The sequence below is a fragment of the Lipotes vexillifer genome, unplaced genomic scaffold (genome assembly GCF_000442215.2).
Source record: "Lipotes vexillifer unplaced genomic scaffold, Lipotes_vexillifer_v1.1 scaffold800, whole genome shotgun sequence".
Classification (NCBI taxonomy): Eukaryota; Metazoa; Chordata; class Mammalia; order Artiodactyla; family Lipotidae; genus Lipotes; species Lipotes vexillifer.
Window position 1 is genome coordinate 237529 of NW_006779868.1, and position 17782 is coordinate 255310.

At 37.7% G+C, this 17782-nt stretch overlaps 1 protein-coding gene across 1 annotated transcript in view; it reads left to right on the plus strand.

Moving 5' to 3' along the window:
• The window catches only part of TACR1 (tachykinin receptor 1), a 105890-nt gene that overhangs the window by 85191 nt on the left and 2917 nt on the right, over positions 1–17782 (plus strand). The window contains exon 3 of the mRNA XM_007452999.1: positions 10984–11134. Coding sequence (XP_007453061.1) covers positions 10984–11134 — 151 coding nt within the window. The remainder of the gene's footprint in view (positions 1–10983; positions 11135–17782) is intronic.

Genomic DNA, 17782 nt, shown 5'->3' on the forward strand with positions numbered 1-17782 from the left:
AGAACCAAAGACACACAGAATGAAATTAAGGGGATAGAAATAGATATTTCATGCAAATGGAAATGACAAGGAAGCAGATAGCAATACTCATATCAGACAAAATAGAATTTAAAACAAATTCTATAACAAAAGACAAATAAGGGCATTATATAGTGATAAAGTGATCACTGCAAGAGGAGGGTATTACACACATTAACATATATGCACCCTATACAGGACCACCTATATATATAAAGCAAATATTAAGAGACATTAAAAAAAGAAATTAATAATAGTAGGGGACTTTAACACCCCACTTACACCAGGGTGCCTTAAAACCCCCTGAGTCCACAGCCACCACTGGACACAGTCCTGCCCACCAAAATGTCCAGGACCTGGCCCCACACACCAGAGTGCAAGAACGAAAACTGGGACCCCCCCAGGACCTTGCACTCAGAGACCTCAGGACTTAGCTTCACACACCAGTAGGCAGACCCATTCCCCAGAATCGCTGGCCCCACCAACCCTGCTGTAGCCTTGAGACCAGCCTCACTCACTAACAGGTGGACATGAGCCACAGAACATACACAGCCCCATAGCCTGAGGACCCAGTCCACACAATAGCAGGCCAGATCCTGCCCTGGGACAAGATGGGCCCCAGCTTTGCCCACCAGTGAGAATGTTCTCCTCAGGACCAGCGTCACCTACCTGCAGGTGGAGCCCAGCCATAGGACAACAGCAACCCCACAGCCTGAAAACCTAGCCCACTCACTACCAGTCCAGCACCTGCTTGGACTGACTGAACCCAGGCCCTTGGTCTGACTGAACCCAGGCCCTGCCCACTAGCAGGCTAACAGACGCTTTGGGACATGCCCGACAAAACAGCCTACTGTGTCAGAAACTGACCCCACCCACCAGCAGTCTGACAGAAGCTCTGGGACCCCTGGGTCTTGCAGATAGATCCCAGGACCCAATTCTGCCTGCGAGTGGGCCAGCATTAGCCCCAGAACCTGGCTTCACCCACCAGTGGGCAGGTAACAATGCTGGAGTCTCCTGGACCCCAACTCCGTCCACCAGTGAGTCAGCACTAGCCCTTGGTCCTCCTTGGGTTCTGAAGCCAACTGCCTTGTAACCCAGCCTCACCAACTAGTGTCCAGCAACATTCACACAAGGCAGGGCCTAGCAACCAACCAGACCAGGGCCAACCAAGCCTACCAGACCACTCACAGTAGTCAACCTGCCACAACAGAAGAACACACAAAGCCCACACAGAGGAGCATATAGCTCTAGTGATGAGAGAGGAGTGTGCTGCCAGACACATAGGACATCTCCTAAAAAAGGCCACCTTTCCACAGTCAGGAAATATAACCAAACTTCCAGATACATAGAAATTAAAAACAGCAAGTTGGGAAAAATAAGGCAACAGAGGAACTTGTTCAAAATGAAGGAACAAGATAAAACCCCAGAAGAGGAGCTAAGTGAAGTGGAGATATGCACTCTACCCAAGAAAGAGTTCAGGGTAATGAACTCGGGAGAAGAATAGATGCACAGAGTCAGAAGTTATAAGTTTTTAACAAAGAGTTAGAAAATATAAAGAATAACCAAATAGAGATGAAGAATACAATAACTGAAATGAAAAATACACCAGAAGGAATCAAAAGTAGACTAAATGATACAGAGGAATGAATCAGTGAGCTGGAAGACAGGGTAGTGGAAATCACTGCCACTGAACAGAAAAAAAAATAAAAGAATGTAAAGAAATGAGGACAGTTTAAGAGGTCTCTGGGACAACACCAAGTGCACTAATATTTGCTTTATAGAGATTCCAGGAGAAGAGAGAAAGAGAAAGGGGCTGAGAATATATTTGAAAACATAATAGCTGAAAACTTCCCTAACCTGGGAAAGGAACAGTCATCCAAGTCCAGGAAATGCAGAGAGTCCCATACAGGATTAACCCAAAGAGGAACACACCAAGACACATTCTAATTAAAATGACAAAAATTAAAGATAAAGAAAGAATATTAAAAGCAGCAAGGGAAAAGCAACAAATAACATACAAGGAAACTCCCATAAGGCCATCAGCTGACTTTTCAGTAGAAACTCTGCAGGCCAGAAGTGAGTGGCATGATATATTTAAAGTGATAAAAGAGGAAAAGCCTACAACCAAAAACACAGTACCCAGCAAGGCTCTCTTTCAGATTTGATGAAGGGGTCAAAAATTTTACAGACAAGCAAAAGCTAAAATAGTTCAGCAACTACACCAGCTTTAATAGAAATGCTAAAGGGGCTTCTCTAAGTAAAAAAAGGAAAGGCCACAACTAGAAACATGAAAATTATGAAAGGAAAAGACTCATAAAGGCAAATATACAGTAAAGGTAGGATATGCATAAAGCTAGTAGGAAGGTTAAAAGACAGAAGTAGTAAAATCACCTATATCCACAATAAGCAACTAAGGGATACCCCAAACAATTAGACATAAAATATGAAGTCAAAAACAGTAATCGAGATGAGAGGAGAGTATAAATGCAGGGTTGTTAAAGTGTGTTTGAATTAAGAGATCAGCAACTTAAAACAATCATATATAGACATAGATAATTAGATATATATAAACTTTATGGTAATCACAAACCAAAACTCTATAATAGATACACACACAAAAGAGAAAGGAATCCAAACATAACATTAAGATAGTCATAAAATCACAGTAGAAGAGAAAAAAGAAGAAACAAAAAGAACTACAAAAACAACACAAAAACAATAAACAAAATAGCAGTAAGAAAGTACATATCAATAATTACTTTAAATGTAAATGGACTAAATTCTCCTATCAAAAGACATAGAGTGGCTGAAAGAATATAAAACAAGACCTGTATATAATGCTGCCTACAAGATACTCACCTCAGATCTAAAGACACAGACTGAAAATAGGGGATAGAAAAAGGTAATCCATGCAAATGGAAATCAAAAGAAAGCTGGGGTAATTTTACACAGAACTAGAACAAATAATTTTAAAATTTGTATGGAAACACAAAAGACCCTGAATAGCCAAAATAATCTTGAGAAAGAAGAGAGCTGGAGGATCATGCTTCTGGACATCAGACTATACTACAAAACTATAATAGTAAAAACAGTATGGTACTGGCACAAAAACAGACACATAGATCAATGGAACAGAATTGACAGCCCAGAAATAAACCCATGCACTTATGGTCAATTAATCTATGACAAATGAGGCAAGAATATACAATTGGAAAAAGACAGTTTCTTCAATAAGTGATGCTGGAAAGATTGGACAACTACATGTAAGAAAATGATATTAGTGTTAAAGACCTAAATACAAGGCTTGAAATCATAAAACTCCTAGAAGAAAACATAGGCAGAACACTCTTTGACATAAATCATAGCAATATTGTTTTGGATCTGTCTCCTAAGGCAAAGGAAATAAAAGCAAAAATAAATAAAAGGGACCTAACTGAACTTAAAAGCTTTTGTACTGCAAAGGGAACCATGGACAAAATGAAAAGACAACCTACTGAATGGGAGAAAATATTTACAAATGATATAACCAATAAGGGTTTAATATCTAAAATATATGAACAGTTAATACAGCTCAATATCAAGAAACAACTCAAAAGTATACAGAAGACCTGATTAGACATATTTCCAAAGAAGACATATAGATGGTTAACAGGCACATGAAAACATGCTTAGTATCACTAATCATCAGAGAAATGCAAATCAAAATCACAATGAGACATCACCTCACACTTGTCAGAATGGCTATCTTCAAAAAGTCTACAGATAATAAATGTTGGTGAGGATGTGAAGAAACCTACACTGTTGGAGGGAATGTAAATTGGTGCAGCCACTATGGAAATCAGAAAGGAGGTTCCTCAAAAAACTAAAAATAGAATTAGCCATATGACCCAGCAATTCCATTCCTGGATGTATATACAAAAAAACAAAAACACTAATTCAAAAATCAAAAAGATACATGCATCCCAATGTTCATAGTAGCATAATTGACAATAGCCAGGACATGGAAGCAACCTAAGTATCCATCACCAGATGAATGACTAAAGAAGATGTGGTATATAAATATTAATACAATGAACTATTACTCAGCCATAAAAAGGAATGAAATTTTGCCACTTGCAACAACATGGATGGACTTGGAAGGTACTTAGTGAAATAAGTCAGACAGAAAAAGACAAAATACTGTATGTTATCACTTATATGTGGAATCTAAAAAATAAAACAAACTAGTGAATATAACAAAAGAGAAACAGATTCATAGATATAGTGACAAACTAGTGCTTACCAGTGGTGAGAGGCAAGGGTGGAGGGGCAAGATAGGAGTATGGGATTAAGAGGTACAAACTACTATGTATAAAATAAATAAGCTACAAGGATATATTGTACAGAATAGGAGATATAGTCAATATTTTATAATACCTATAAATGGAGTATAGCCTCTAAAATTGTGAATCACTATGTTGCACTGAAACATATAATTTTATAAATCAACTATGCCTCAGTTTTTAAAAAGACAATAAAAAACACAAAAAAATCAATGCACATGTCTCGTCTATCTCATCATGTGGGAACCAAGCAGTCCTTGCAGTCACAGTCTATTGCAGTCACTCCTGATTCTTTCCCTGGCTCACATTTGGCACATCCCTGATCCCTGATCCCTGATCTCTTCTCCCAAGGCAGATATTAATTCTGAGAGCCATCAGATTCAAGAGCCAAAAAAACCATGAAGCTGTACAAAATAAGATTATACTAGGTCCTATTGACCAGTTCTCTAAAATAATGATTTTGGCAAGATATTAAAATGCAGGTTTATCTCTAATTAACTGCAAGAATAGGTAAAACTTCTCCAAGAATGTGTCCAGATGGAAGAAATATATTTATTTTCATATTTTCTAGTGATTAAATTTCATTCATTTGACCTACATTCATTTAGAATTTTTGATAACTTGGACATTGGATTGAGCATTTGCAACTTCCATGTGAAAGGGGTTTATATGAGCAAGATTTACTTACCCTTTGATCACAGAGGTGGATTTTTATTATTTTGGGGGTTGTTGAGGAGTACCTGAGGGGAATAGAAGGCTGAAAATCTGGAGACCCGGGACCCCAGGTCAGATTAAATGTTCTTATGTTTTTTTATTAAATTATGTAATATATGTGTGTGTGTATGACATTTACATATGTGATAAAATATTCATAATGTAAAATTTATTATTTTACATTCACAATGTTATACAACTGTCACCACTATCCATTTCAAGAACTTTTTATCATCCCAGATTCTGTACCTATTAAACAGTAACTCCCATCCCCATATCCCAGCTCCTGGTAACCTCTGTTCTATTTTCTGTCTCTATGAATTTGCCTATTCTAAATATTTCATGTAAGTGGAGTCATATAATATTTGTCCTTTTGTGTCTGGCTTATTCACTTAGCATAATGTTTGCAAGGTTCATCCAGTTGTAGCATGTATCAGAACTTCATTCTTTTTAAGGCTAAATAATATTCTATTTTATGTATATACCACATTTTGATTATCCATTCATCTAATAAGGGGCATTTGGGTTGTTTCCACCCTTTGGTTATTGTGAATAATGCTGCTATGAACATTGGTGTACAAGTATTGGTTTGAGTCCCTGCATTCAATTCTGGGTATGTATCTAGAAGTGGAATTGCTGGGGCATATTCCTGTTATTCTTAATTATCCCTGTTGGAGCATGGACCTGTCTATAACTCATTTTAGTTGAAATTAAGTCCATACTTTTTCTTTCTCACAAATGAATAACAAAATAACTTTTCCTTCTTAAAAAACAAAAAAGAGGCTGATAATTTATGTTTACTGATTTAGCTTAGCATTTTCCTAATGGTCTGATCTGTGATTTTCCAAAGAGCACTTTGTGGGATTTTTTTTTTTAACATCTTTATTGGAGTATAAATGCTTTACAATGGTGTGTTAGTTTCTGCTTTATAACATAGTAAATCAGCTATACATATACATATATCCCCATATCCCCTGTCTCTTGTGTCTCCCTCCCACCCTCCCTATCCCACCCCTCTAGGTGGTCACAAAGCATCGAGCTGATCTCCCTGGAGCCCTTTGTTTTAAAGTATAGATTTCATTTTTTGAATTCAGGTATAGTGAGGCCAACAGATCAGGACATTATTTCCATTGAAAAGATAGTTTATTACTCATAGTTCCCAAGAGGAAGGCGCACACCACCCTACAGAGGGTCACAGGCAGAGAGCATGGGGAAACTGTAGGAAAGTCTTTTACTATGTTTTTGAGGGAAGCAACCAGTGAGGCAGGGTAAAGAGGCCTAGCATTTTCTTGTTTGAATCATTTCAGTGGGCTCCAGTGTAGGGGCTGCCCATAGATGTCTGAGGTGGCCCTGGGGTGATTGGGGCAGGAAGATAGTATCCTGTAGTGTAAGAGCCCCGAAAAAGCAGATAGATGGCAGGTAGGGGCCTTGGGTTGTTTAGTTTGCATATGAAATCACACTAGCAAGAGTTATCTCTAGGAGTTAGCTAGCTCTGGACAGGCAGTCCCTCCTAGATTCATCAGCAAGACCCAAGATGTCAAAGTATCAGATACAGAGACTAGAAAATATGATTAATACATACTTTAGTGATGTCATTAAATCTCCGACAACAATATAGTAGTTCCAACAGGCTTGTAGGCCTTGGATCTGAAAGGGTGATTCTCAATGTCAGCTGTATTCCAGAATGGCTTGGGAAATTTTCTAAACTGCGGTTTTCTGCTCCCACACTCATGACCAATTACATGAGTATCTCTGGACACTGATTATTTAAAAATCTCCCCCGATGTTTCTCATGTGATTCTGAGCTTGAGAACCAGTGGTCTAAGTGTTTCTCAAAGTCTGAACCAGAACCAGCAGCAGCATCACCTGGGAACTTGTTATAAATGCAGATTCTCAGACTTACCTCAGACATGCTAAGTTGGAAATTGGGTGGGTCCCAGAGTGGGGCCTAGCCCTCCATATTTGTACAAGCCCTCTAGGTGATTCTGAGGCTGGTTTAATTTTGAGAAACACTGGTCCAAGGTAAGAAGCATCTGTGACTTGACTGCAGTATTCTCCCATCACATCCCTGACTCCAAAAAGATGCTCAGTGCTTGGAAGGAAAGACCCCACAAAGCTCAGTTAACATGTTTTTATCTCCAAGTAAGTATTGGTCTTCAAAAGGGAGGGCTGTTCTTACAGATAGAAGAAGTAGGTGCGGTCCCAGGGTCTCCCTGACACCATAGTCTCCAAACATTTTGATTTCAATCAGTATCTATACAGCAATTAGGAAGAGGGACTGAGATCAGGTAGGAAACCAGTATGCAGTCACTGCTGTGGTGACTAGAGAACTGAGGCTCCCAAGAAATCTTCTAGAGGAGACAATCAAAGTGAACATTGAAAGTCTGGTAAGACTGGAACAGCCTGTCTGCATGGAACAGCCTGTCTGCACAGAACAGCCTGTCCGCATGGAACAGCCAATCTGTATATAACAGCTTGCACTAAACACCCTGCTTTGCTGAATCTGTGGCTTGTTACTTTAAGAACTCTTCAAGTTTCTTCAAGTTTCAAATTTTAGCGTTCAGAGGAGGCAGAATAAGTGGTAAAACTGTGGGGCTTTGCAAATAAGTGATTGAAAACAAACTATTGATAAAGGAGAAATTGAGTGAGTAAGTGGGTTTTCCTTTTTGGAAAAAAATATTGCAGAAAATAAGCATAAATAGTGAGAGAAAATATCACTGGGTGACTAGAGCTAATTAATGAATTTGGTAAAGTTGCAGGATACAAAATTAATGCACAGAAATCTCTTGCATTCCTATACACTAAGAATGAAGGATCAGAAAGAGAAATTAAGGAAATAATCCCATTCACCATTTCAACAAAAAGAATAAAATACCTAGGAATAAACCTACCTAAGGAGGTAAAAGACCTGTACTCAGAAAACTATAAGACACTGATGAAAGAAATCAAAGATGACACAAACAGATGGAGAGATATACCATGTTCTTGGATTGGAAGAATCAATATTGTGAAAATGACTCTACTACCCAAAGCAATCTACACATTCAATTCAATCCCTATCGAATTACCAGTGGCATTTTTTACATAACTAGAACAAAAAAATCTTAAAATTTGTATAGAGACAAAAAACCCTGAATAGCCAAAGCAGTCTTGAGGGGAAAAAAAACGGAGGTGGAGGAGTCAGACTCCCTGACTTCAGACTACACTACAAAGCTACAGTAATCAAGAAAATATGGTACTGGCACAAAAACAGAAATATAGATCAATGTAACAGGATAGAAAGACCAGAGGTAAACCCACACACCTATGGTAAACTAATCTATGGCAAAGGAAGCAAGGTTACACAATGGAGAAAAGACAGTCTCTTCAATAAATGGTGATGGGAAAACTGGACAGCTACATGTAAAAGAATGAAATTAGAACCCTCCCTAACACCATACACAAAAATATACTCAAAATGGATGAAAATGTAAGACCAGAAACTATAAAAATCTTAGAGGAAAACATAGGCAGAACAGTCTTTGACATAAATCACATCAAGATCTTTTTTGATCCACCTCCTAGAGTAATGGAAATAAAAACAAAAATAAACAAATGGGACCTAATGAAACTTAAAAGCTTTTGCACAGCAAAGGAAACAACGAACAAGATGAAAAGAAAACCCTCAGAATTGGAGAAAATATTTGCAAATGAATCAATGGACAAAGGATTAATCTCCAAAATATATAAATAGTTCATGCAGCTCAATATTAATAAAACAAATAACCGAATCAAAAAATGGGCAGAAGACCTAAATAGACATTTCTCCAAAGAAGACATACAGATGGCCAAGAAGCACATGAAAAGCTACTCAACATCACTAATTATTAGAGAAATGCAAATCAAAACCACAATGAGGTATCACCTCACACCAGTTAGAATGGGCATCATCAGAAAATCTACAAACAACAAATGTTGGAGAGGGTGTGGAGAAAAGGAAACCCTCTTGCACTGTTGGTGGGAATATAAATTGATACAGCCACTATGGAGAACAGTATGGAGGTTCCTTTAAAAACTAAAAATAGAATTACCATGTGACCCAGCAATCCCACTACAGGGCATACACCTAAAGAAAACCATAATTCAAAAAGACACATGCACTCTGATGTTCCTTGCAGCACTATTTACAATAACCAGGTCATGGAAGCAATCTAAATGCCCATCAACAGATGAATGGATAAAGAAGAGGTAGTACATATATACAACGGAATATTACTCAGCCATAAAAAGGAATGAAATTGGGTCACTTGTAGAGACATGGATGGATCTAGAGACTGTCATACAGAGTGAAGTGAGCCAGAAAGAGAAAAACAAATATAGTATATTAACATATATATGTGGAGCCTAGAAAAATGGTACAGATGAACCGGTTTGCAGGGCAGAAATAGAGACACAGTGTAGAGAAGAAACATATGGACACCAATGGGGGAAAGTGGTGGTGGTTGATGGTGGTCGTTGGGTGAATTTGGAGATTGGGATTGACATGTATACACTAATATGTATAAAATAGATAACTAATAAGAACCTACTGTATAAAAAAATAAATTAAATTAAATTAAAAAATATATATATCACTGGGTGACTTTTCTCCAGTGACAATAAGCTGGTTCTGTGGTCACAGTCCTGCGTTCTAATCTCAGCTCATTTTACCAGCTGTGAATTTCAGAAAGTTAATTAAATTCTAAGCTTTGGTTTCCATATCTACAAAATGGGACTATGATAGTATCTACCTAATCATTTGTTTTGAGGATTAAAGAAGATAATGCCAGTAAAGTGCATGGCACTGTGCTATTCACTCAATAAAATCTAACTTCCAGTTCAGCTATTAATACTATCATTAATGTTATTATGAACACAGTGACCTAGAGTAAACCCCTCAAAATATTAGCTGTTCTTCTTCTTCTTCTTCTTCTTCTTATTATTATTATTATTATTATTATTATTATTATTATCAGGAATGCTGAGGCTTTGCATTAAACTCACATCAGGGGGAAAGGCCTATAACTAGCCAGACCATCTGAGAAAAAATACTCTTTCTCAAAATTCAAATAACTTATTAAAATATCCAACTTACAATGAGCTTCATCTTAAACAGAATAGGATAAGTTGTGCTGTTGTAAGAAACCTCAAAAGCTGTGGTTTAACACTGCAAAGGTTTGTTTCTTTCTCATATTCCAATCAGACTCAAATCATTTGGTATCTGTCCTCCAAGTGGTAACTCAGAGACCCAGACAGCTTCCATCTGGAGATATATATTTAAGGACCAGGCCTAAAAGTAGCTTAAACTTTGTGGCTCTCACCTACTGATCCTAATTCTAGGATAAGTCTTATCTCTCTCCAAGATAATTATGCTTATATCCGTGAAGCCATTTGTCATTTAGGATAGATTGTCTCATTAACCATGATGATGGTTCTTATCTGAATGTACTAGTTGGTCTATGTCCCTGCACCAAAATTTACCCTAAGTTTAAATCTGACAAGTATGTATTGAGCAGTAAAATCACCTCCTTTATTCTAGAGAATATAGTTCCATTAATGCAGCCTAAGATTGCATTTTCTCTTTGGAGGGAGAGGTAAGCAATATTGAACTTAACATCAACTAAAATTGCCGTAGGTATACAACAGATTCAGTTCCCTCTGATCAGTGTTTGTTCTTCTCTTTTCATTCTGAATAGGAATCTCCATTATGGAAAAAGTCCATAAGAAAAACATAAGTTGAAGAGATTTGCTTTCTCTACTTTATCCATTAACATAACACCCATCCATCCAATGCAGGTGGCTAGCCTTATCATCAAAGCTTATTAATGGCAAATGCTGAGAAATGTAACCGTAAAGGCTTGACCAACCCTATTATTTCTTGAACTGACCACTTCCATCCACCTTGTTGCAGGTACCACATCTGTGTGACTGTGTTGATCTACTTCCTCCCCCTGCTGGTGATAGGCTATGCGTACACTGTAGTGGGTATCACACTGTGGGCCAGCGAGATCCCTGGGGACTCCTCTGACCGTTACCACGAGCAAGTCTCTGCCAAGCGCAAGGTGAGCTAAGGGCAGGCAGTACTTAACCCACCCTGGCATAGGTGACAGACCGGCAAGCTTATGAGCCCCAGAGCCTCAGGAGACCCAGAGGCAGCAGGCACAAAACATCCCTGGGTCCTGGGAACAATAGAAGGGAGTGGAGGAAAGGGGAAGGGAGGGGAGGGAAGAGATCTTTCTTCAATGTTTTCGTAACCTAGGCCTGCCTGTACAGGCATAAGCCACCTCACTCTCGCCTTAAGGCTAATTGAAAATTGTCAAGTCATTAAAACACAAACACACATATTTAACTACAAAAGCATGAAGAGTTATTCAGTTCTCTTTTATTATTAAAGTTTAACAAAATAGTACATTTACTTGGTTCAAACATCAAAAAGTACTAAAAGAAACAAAATTATGGTGATGGAGAACAGACTAGGAGTTGCCAGGATTAGTACTGGGGGAAGAGTCTGTCTACAAAGGGATAGCATGAGTGAGTTTCTTTGGGATGATGGAGCAGCTATGTATCCTGATTGCTGTGGATTTTTCACTTATCTCTGCATATGATAAAATTTCATAGAACTATACACCAAAAAAAAATGCATGTAAAAACTGGCAAAATCCAAATGCAGTCCGTTAATAGTACTGCACTATCATCAGTTTTCTGATTTTGATCATGTGGCATAGTTATGTAAGATGATATCATTGGGAGAAGCTGTGTGATGGGTACCTGGGAACTCTGACCAATTTTTGCAACTTCTTGGGAGTCTTAAATTAAAAGTCAAAAAATATATTGAGTCTTACCATGAAAGGTCTCCCTCCTTTCTAGGTCCTCCATCTACACAGTTCCCAAATGTGTATGCACACACACACACACACATGCACACGCACACACACACACTATAATAACCACAGTTGTTAATCCTTTCAGATATTGTAATGCATTTATAAGCCAAATAAATATATATTCTTTTCTTTCTTACACAAATAGTAAATGCACGCTGTTCTTCCTCTTATTTTTAAATTTAACAATATCCACAAAATCTTCAAAAATCAATATAGAAAGAGATTTCTCATTCTTTATTTTTCTCTTTGGTACTTCTTTGCATAGTATTTCATTGTGTGGATGCTAGATAGCTTTTCTTTTTTATTGAAATACAGTTGACTTACAATAGTATGTTAATTTCACGTGTATTACATAATGATATGACATTTGCATCCACTAGCACCACAATAATTCTAGTAACCATCTGTCCCCATACAAAGTTATTAAAATGTTACTGACCATATTCTTTATGCTGCTTATTACATCCCCATGACTTATTTAAGGTTTGTACCCCTTAATCCCCTTCACCCATTTCACCCACCTACCCATCCCCCTTCTTTCTGGCAACCACCCTTTTATTCTCTACATCTTTATGAGTCTGCTTTTGTTTTGTTTGTTTCTTTGTTTTGTTTTTTAGATTCCACATATAAGTGAGATGATGTGATATTTGACTTTCTCTTAGGATAATACCCTCTATATTCATCCATGTTGTCCCAAATGACAAGATTTCATTTTTTAATGTCTGGGTAGTATTCCATTGTATGTGTGTGTGTGTATATATATATAAAATATATTTTTATACCCATTCCTCTATCAATGGACACTTAGGTTGCTTCCATATCTTGGCTATTGTAAATAAATAAATATTTATTTTTTAATTATTATTGTAAATTTTTATTTTATTATTATTGTAAATAATGCTCCTATAAACATCAGGGTACATGTATCTTTTCAAAGTGTTTTTGTTTCCTTTGGATAAATACCCAGTGGTGTAGTTGCTGGATCATATGGTAGTTCTCTTTTCAATTTGTTGAGGAATCTCCATACCGTTTTCCAGAGTGACTGCACCAATTTACATTTCCACCAACAGTTTACAAAGGCTCATTTTTCTCCACAGCCTTGCCAATGCTTGTTATCTGCTGTCTTTGTGATATAGCCATTCTGACACGTGTGAAGTGATATCTCATTGTGGTTTTGGTTTGATGAGTGATGTTGGCTATCTTTACATGTGCCTTTTGGCCATCTGTATGCCTTATTTGGAAAAACATCTCTTCAGGTCCCTGCCATTTTTTAATGCAGTTGTTTGGTTTTTTTGATGTTGAGTGATATTAATTATTTGTATATTTTAGATATTAATCCCCTATCAGATATATTATTTGCAAATATTCAGTAAGCTGCCTTTTTGTTTTGTTTTGTTTTGTTTTGTTTGTTTTGTTTTGTTTTGTTTGTATATTTTAGATATTAATCCCCTATCAGATATATTATTTGCAAATATTCAGTAAGCTGCCTTTTTGTTTTGTTTATAGTTTCCTTCATTGTGCAAAAGCTTTTCACTTTGATGTAGTCCCATTTGTTAATTTTTGCTCTTGTTTCCCTTGCCTGAGGAGACAAATTTTTTTTAAAAAATGCTAAGACCAGTGTCAAAAAGGGTGCTTCCTGTTTTCTTCTAGGAGTTTTGTGGTTTCAGGTCTTCCATTTAAGTTTTTAATCCAGTTTGAATTTATTTTTATATATGATGTGAGAATGTAATCCAGTTTTATTTTTTTGCATGTAGCAGTCAACTTTTCCCAACATGGTTTTTTGAAGAGGCTGTATTTTCCCCACTATAATTCTTGCCTCCTTTGTCATAGATTAATTGACCATATGGGTGTGGGTTTATTTCTGGGATCTCTATTCTGTTCTTTTGAGCTGTGTGTCTGTTTTGTGCCACTACCATATTGTTTTGATTACTGTAGCTTTTAGTATGTTTTTGAAATCAAGAGCATAATTCCTCCAGCTTTGTTCTTCTTTCTCAAGATTGTTATGGCTATTTGGGGTTTTTTGTGTTTCTGTATAAGTTTTAGAATTATTAGTTGTAGTTCTGTGAAATTGCCTTTGGTATTTTGATAGATTGCATTGAATCTGTAGGTTGCCTTGGGTAGTATGGTCATTTTAACAATATTAATTCTTCCAATCTGTGAGCATGCTATATTTTGGTTTTTGCTTGTGTCCCCTTCAATTTATTTTATCAGTGCCTTATAGTTTTCCAAGTACAAGTTGTCTACCTCCTTGGCTAGGTTTATTCTTAGGTATTTTATTCTTTTTGATGCAGTTGTAAATGGGACTGTTTTCTTAATTTCTCATTCTGATATTTCAGTGTTAGTATATAGAAACGCAACAGATTTCTGTGTATTAATTTTGTATCCTGAAACTTTATTGAATTTGTTTATTAGTTCTAATAGTTTTTTGGTGGCTTCTTTAGGATATTCAATGTATAGTATCCTGTCATCTGCAAACAGTGACAGTTTGAATTCTTCCTTTCTAATTTGGATATATTTTATTTCTTTTTCTTGTCTGATTGTTTTGAATAGAACTCCCAATACTACATTGAATAAAAGGAGTGAGAGTGGGCAACCTTTTCTTGTTCCTGATCTTAGAGGAAATGCTTTCACCTTTTCACCACTGAATATGATGTTAGCTATGGGTTTGTCACATATGGCCTTTATATGTTGACATATGTTCCCTCTATACCCACTTTGTTGAGAGTTTTTGTCATAAAAAGATACTGAATTCTGTCAAAAGTTTTTTCTGTATTTATGAAAATGATAATATGATTTTTATTCTTCAGTTTGTTAGTGTGATGTAACACATTGACTAATTTGCTGATGTTGAAACATCCTTGCATCCCAGGCACAAATTCCACTCAATCATGGTGTATGATCCTTTTAAGGTATTGTTGAATTCTCTTTGCTAATATTTTGTTGAGGATTTTGTATCCATGTTCATCAGTTATATTGGTCTGTAATGTACTTATTGCCATTTTGTTGTTTTCTGGTTGTTTTTATAGTTCTTTTTTCTTCTTTTTTGCTCTCTTCCCTTGTGGTTTAATGTCTGCCTTTAATGTTATGTTTGGATTCCTTTCTCTTTTTTCATGTGTATCTATTAGAGATTTTTTTGGTTTGTGGCTACCATGAGGCTTATATATAGCAAACTATATATACATACACATGTGATTATTTTGGGCTGCGTTGGGTCTTCATTGCTACATGCAGACTTTCTCTAGTTGCGGGTTGTGGGGGTTACTCTTCGATGCAGTGTGAGGGCTTCTCACTGCAGTGGCTTCTCTTGTTGTGGAGCACGGGCTCTAGATGCGCAGGCTTCAGTAGTTGTGGCATGCAACCTCAGTAGTTGTGGCCCACGGGCTCTAGAGTGCAGGCCTAGTAGTTGTGGTGCATGGGCTCTGTGGCATGTGGGATCTTCCCAGACCAGGGCTCGAACCTGTGTCCCCAACATTGGCAGGCAGATTCTTAACCACCACACCAAAGGGAAGTCCCACATGTGATTATTTTTAAGTTGGTGACCACTTAAGTCTGAACACATTCTAACCACCCTTCATTTTTATTTGCCCCCTCCTCACATTTAATGTTTTTGACATCATATTTTACATCTTTTTGTTTTGTGTATCCCTTAACTACTTATTGTGGATATAGATGATTTTACTACTTTTGTCTTTAATCTTCCTACTAGCTTTATAAGTGGTTGATCTACTATCTTTATTGTATGTTTGCTTTAACCAATGAGATTTTTCCTCTCATAATTTTCATATTTCTGGCTGTGGTCTTTTCTTTTCCCCTTAGAGAAGTCCCTTTAACATTTCTCGTTAAGCCAGTTTAGTGGTGCTGAATTCTTTTAGCTGTTGCTTGTCTTAAAATTTGTATCTCTCCTTCAAATCTGAATGATAGCCTTGCCAGATAGAGTATTCTTGGTTGCATGTTTTATCCTTTCATCACTTTGAATATATGGTGCCACTCCCTTCTGGCCTGCAAAATTTCTACTGAAAAGTCAGCTGACAGTCTTATGGGAGTTCCCATGTGTGTAACTATTTGTTTCCTCTTGCTGCTCTTAATATTCTCTCTTTATCTTTAATATATGCCATATTAATATAATGTGTATTGGTGTGGACTGCTTTGGGTTCATCTTGTTTGGGACTCTTTGTGCTTCTTGGACATGGATGTCTGTTCCCTTTCCCAGATTGGGGAACTTTTCAGCTATTATTCCTTCAAATAAGTTCTTTGATGCTTTCTCTCTCTCTTATCCTTCTTGGACCCCTATGATGCAAATATTTGTACACTTTGGTTGTCCCAGAGGTCTCTTAAACTACACTCATTTTTTTGTTAATTATTTTCTTTTTTAATTTTTTGTTCAGCTTGGGTGTCTTCCAGTTTGCTGATCCATTCCTCTGTATGACCTAATCCACTGTTGCTTCCTTCTAGTGAATTTTTTATTTCAGTTATTGTATTCTTCAGCTCTGTTTGGTTTTTCTTTATATTTTCTAATTTTATTTAAATTCTCATTGTGTTTATCCATTCTTCTCTCAAGTTCATTGAACATATTTATTATCATTACTTTGAAATCTTTTTCAAGTAGATTGCTTTTCTCCACCTCATTTAGTTCTTTTTCTGAGGTTTTGTCTTGTGCCTTTGTTGAGAACATATTCCTCTCTCTCCTCAAATTGTGTGTATTTATTTCTCTGTGCTTATTTCTATGCATTAGGTAAGTTGGTTACATGTTCTGATCTTGGAGAAGCTGTCCTGTGGGACCCAGCAGCACACTCTCCTCTGATCAACAGAGCTACATGCTCTAGGTGGACCCCCTATGTATGCTGTGTGGGCCGTTCTGTTGTGGTGGGACTGACTACTGTGGGCATGTTGGTAGGTGAGGCTGGCCCCCAGCCCAGTTCACTGCCGACTCTGCCTTGTGACTGTTGGCGCACTTGTGCACAGAGCCAGGTCCTGGGGCAGCTGGCTGTGGGTCTATGAGGGCCCTGGGGCTGGTACCAGCCCACTGGTGGGTGGGTAACCTCCCAGAGCTAATAGACTAGAAGAAGAACTCCAAAATGGCATTTGCCAAAACCAGTGTCCTCATGGTAGAATGAGCTCCCCAAACAGCTGCCACTGGTGTTTTTGTCCCCAGGGATGTTCCCAACTGCCTCCTTCTTCTCCAGGAGGCTCTTCAAGGTCAGCAAGTGGGTCTGGCTCAGGCTCCTCTCAAATCACTGCCTCTGTGCTGAGACTCAGAGCATGTGAGATTTTTTGTGCACTCTTTAAGAGCAGAATCTCTGTTTCCTACAGCTCTCTAGCCCTCCTATGTGCAAGCCCTGCTTGCCTTCAAAGCAAGAAATTCTGAGGGTTTGTCTTCCCAGTGCATACCCTGCTGATGTGGGGCTCAGACCTCTTGTTCCTTGGGGAGGACCTCTGCAATTGTGATCATCCTTCCATTTGGGGGTGACCTCCCAGGGGTATGGGTCTTGACTATACTGCATCTCTGTCCCTCCTATCCATCTCATTGTGATTCCTTATTTATATCTTTAGTTCAAGAAAATCTTTTCTGCTAGTCTTCAGGTCGTTCTCATTAATAGTTGCTCTGTAACTAGTTGGTGTGCCCATGGGAGGAGGTTAGCTCAGTGTCTTCCTACTCCACTATCTTGGTCACACCTGTCTTAGGTCATTTTTTCTCTGAAGGTTTCTTGGGAATAAAAAGGAATGTGTTATATCACCCAGTATTCATAAAACCATTTTATTAATATCCCCTTTAAACATCTGACACTCCCTTGCTGCAGCTGTCTAAATCCCACACTTCTCTTTCCC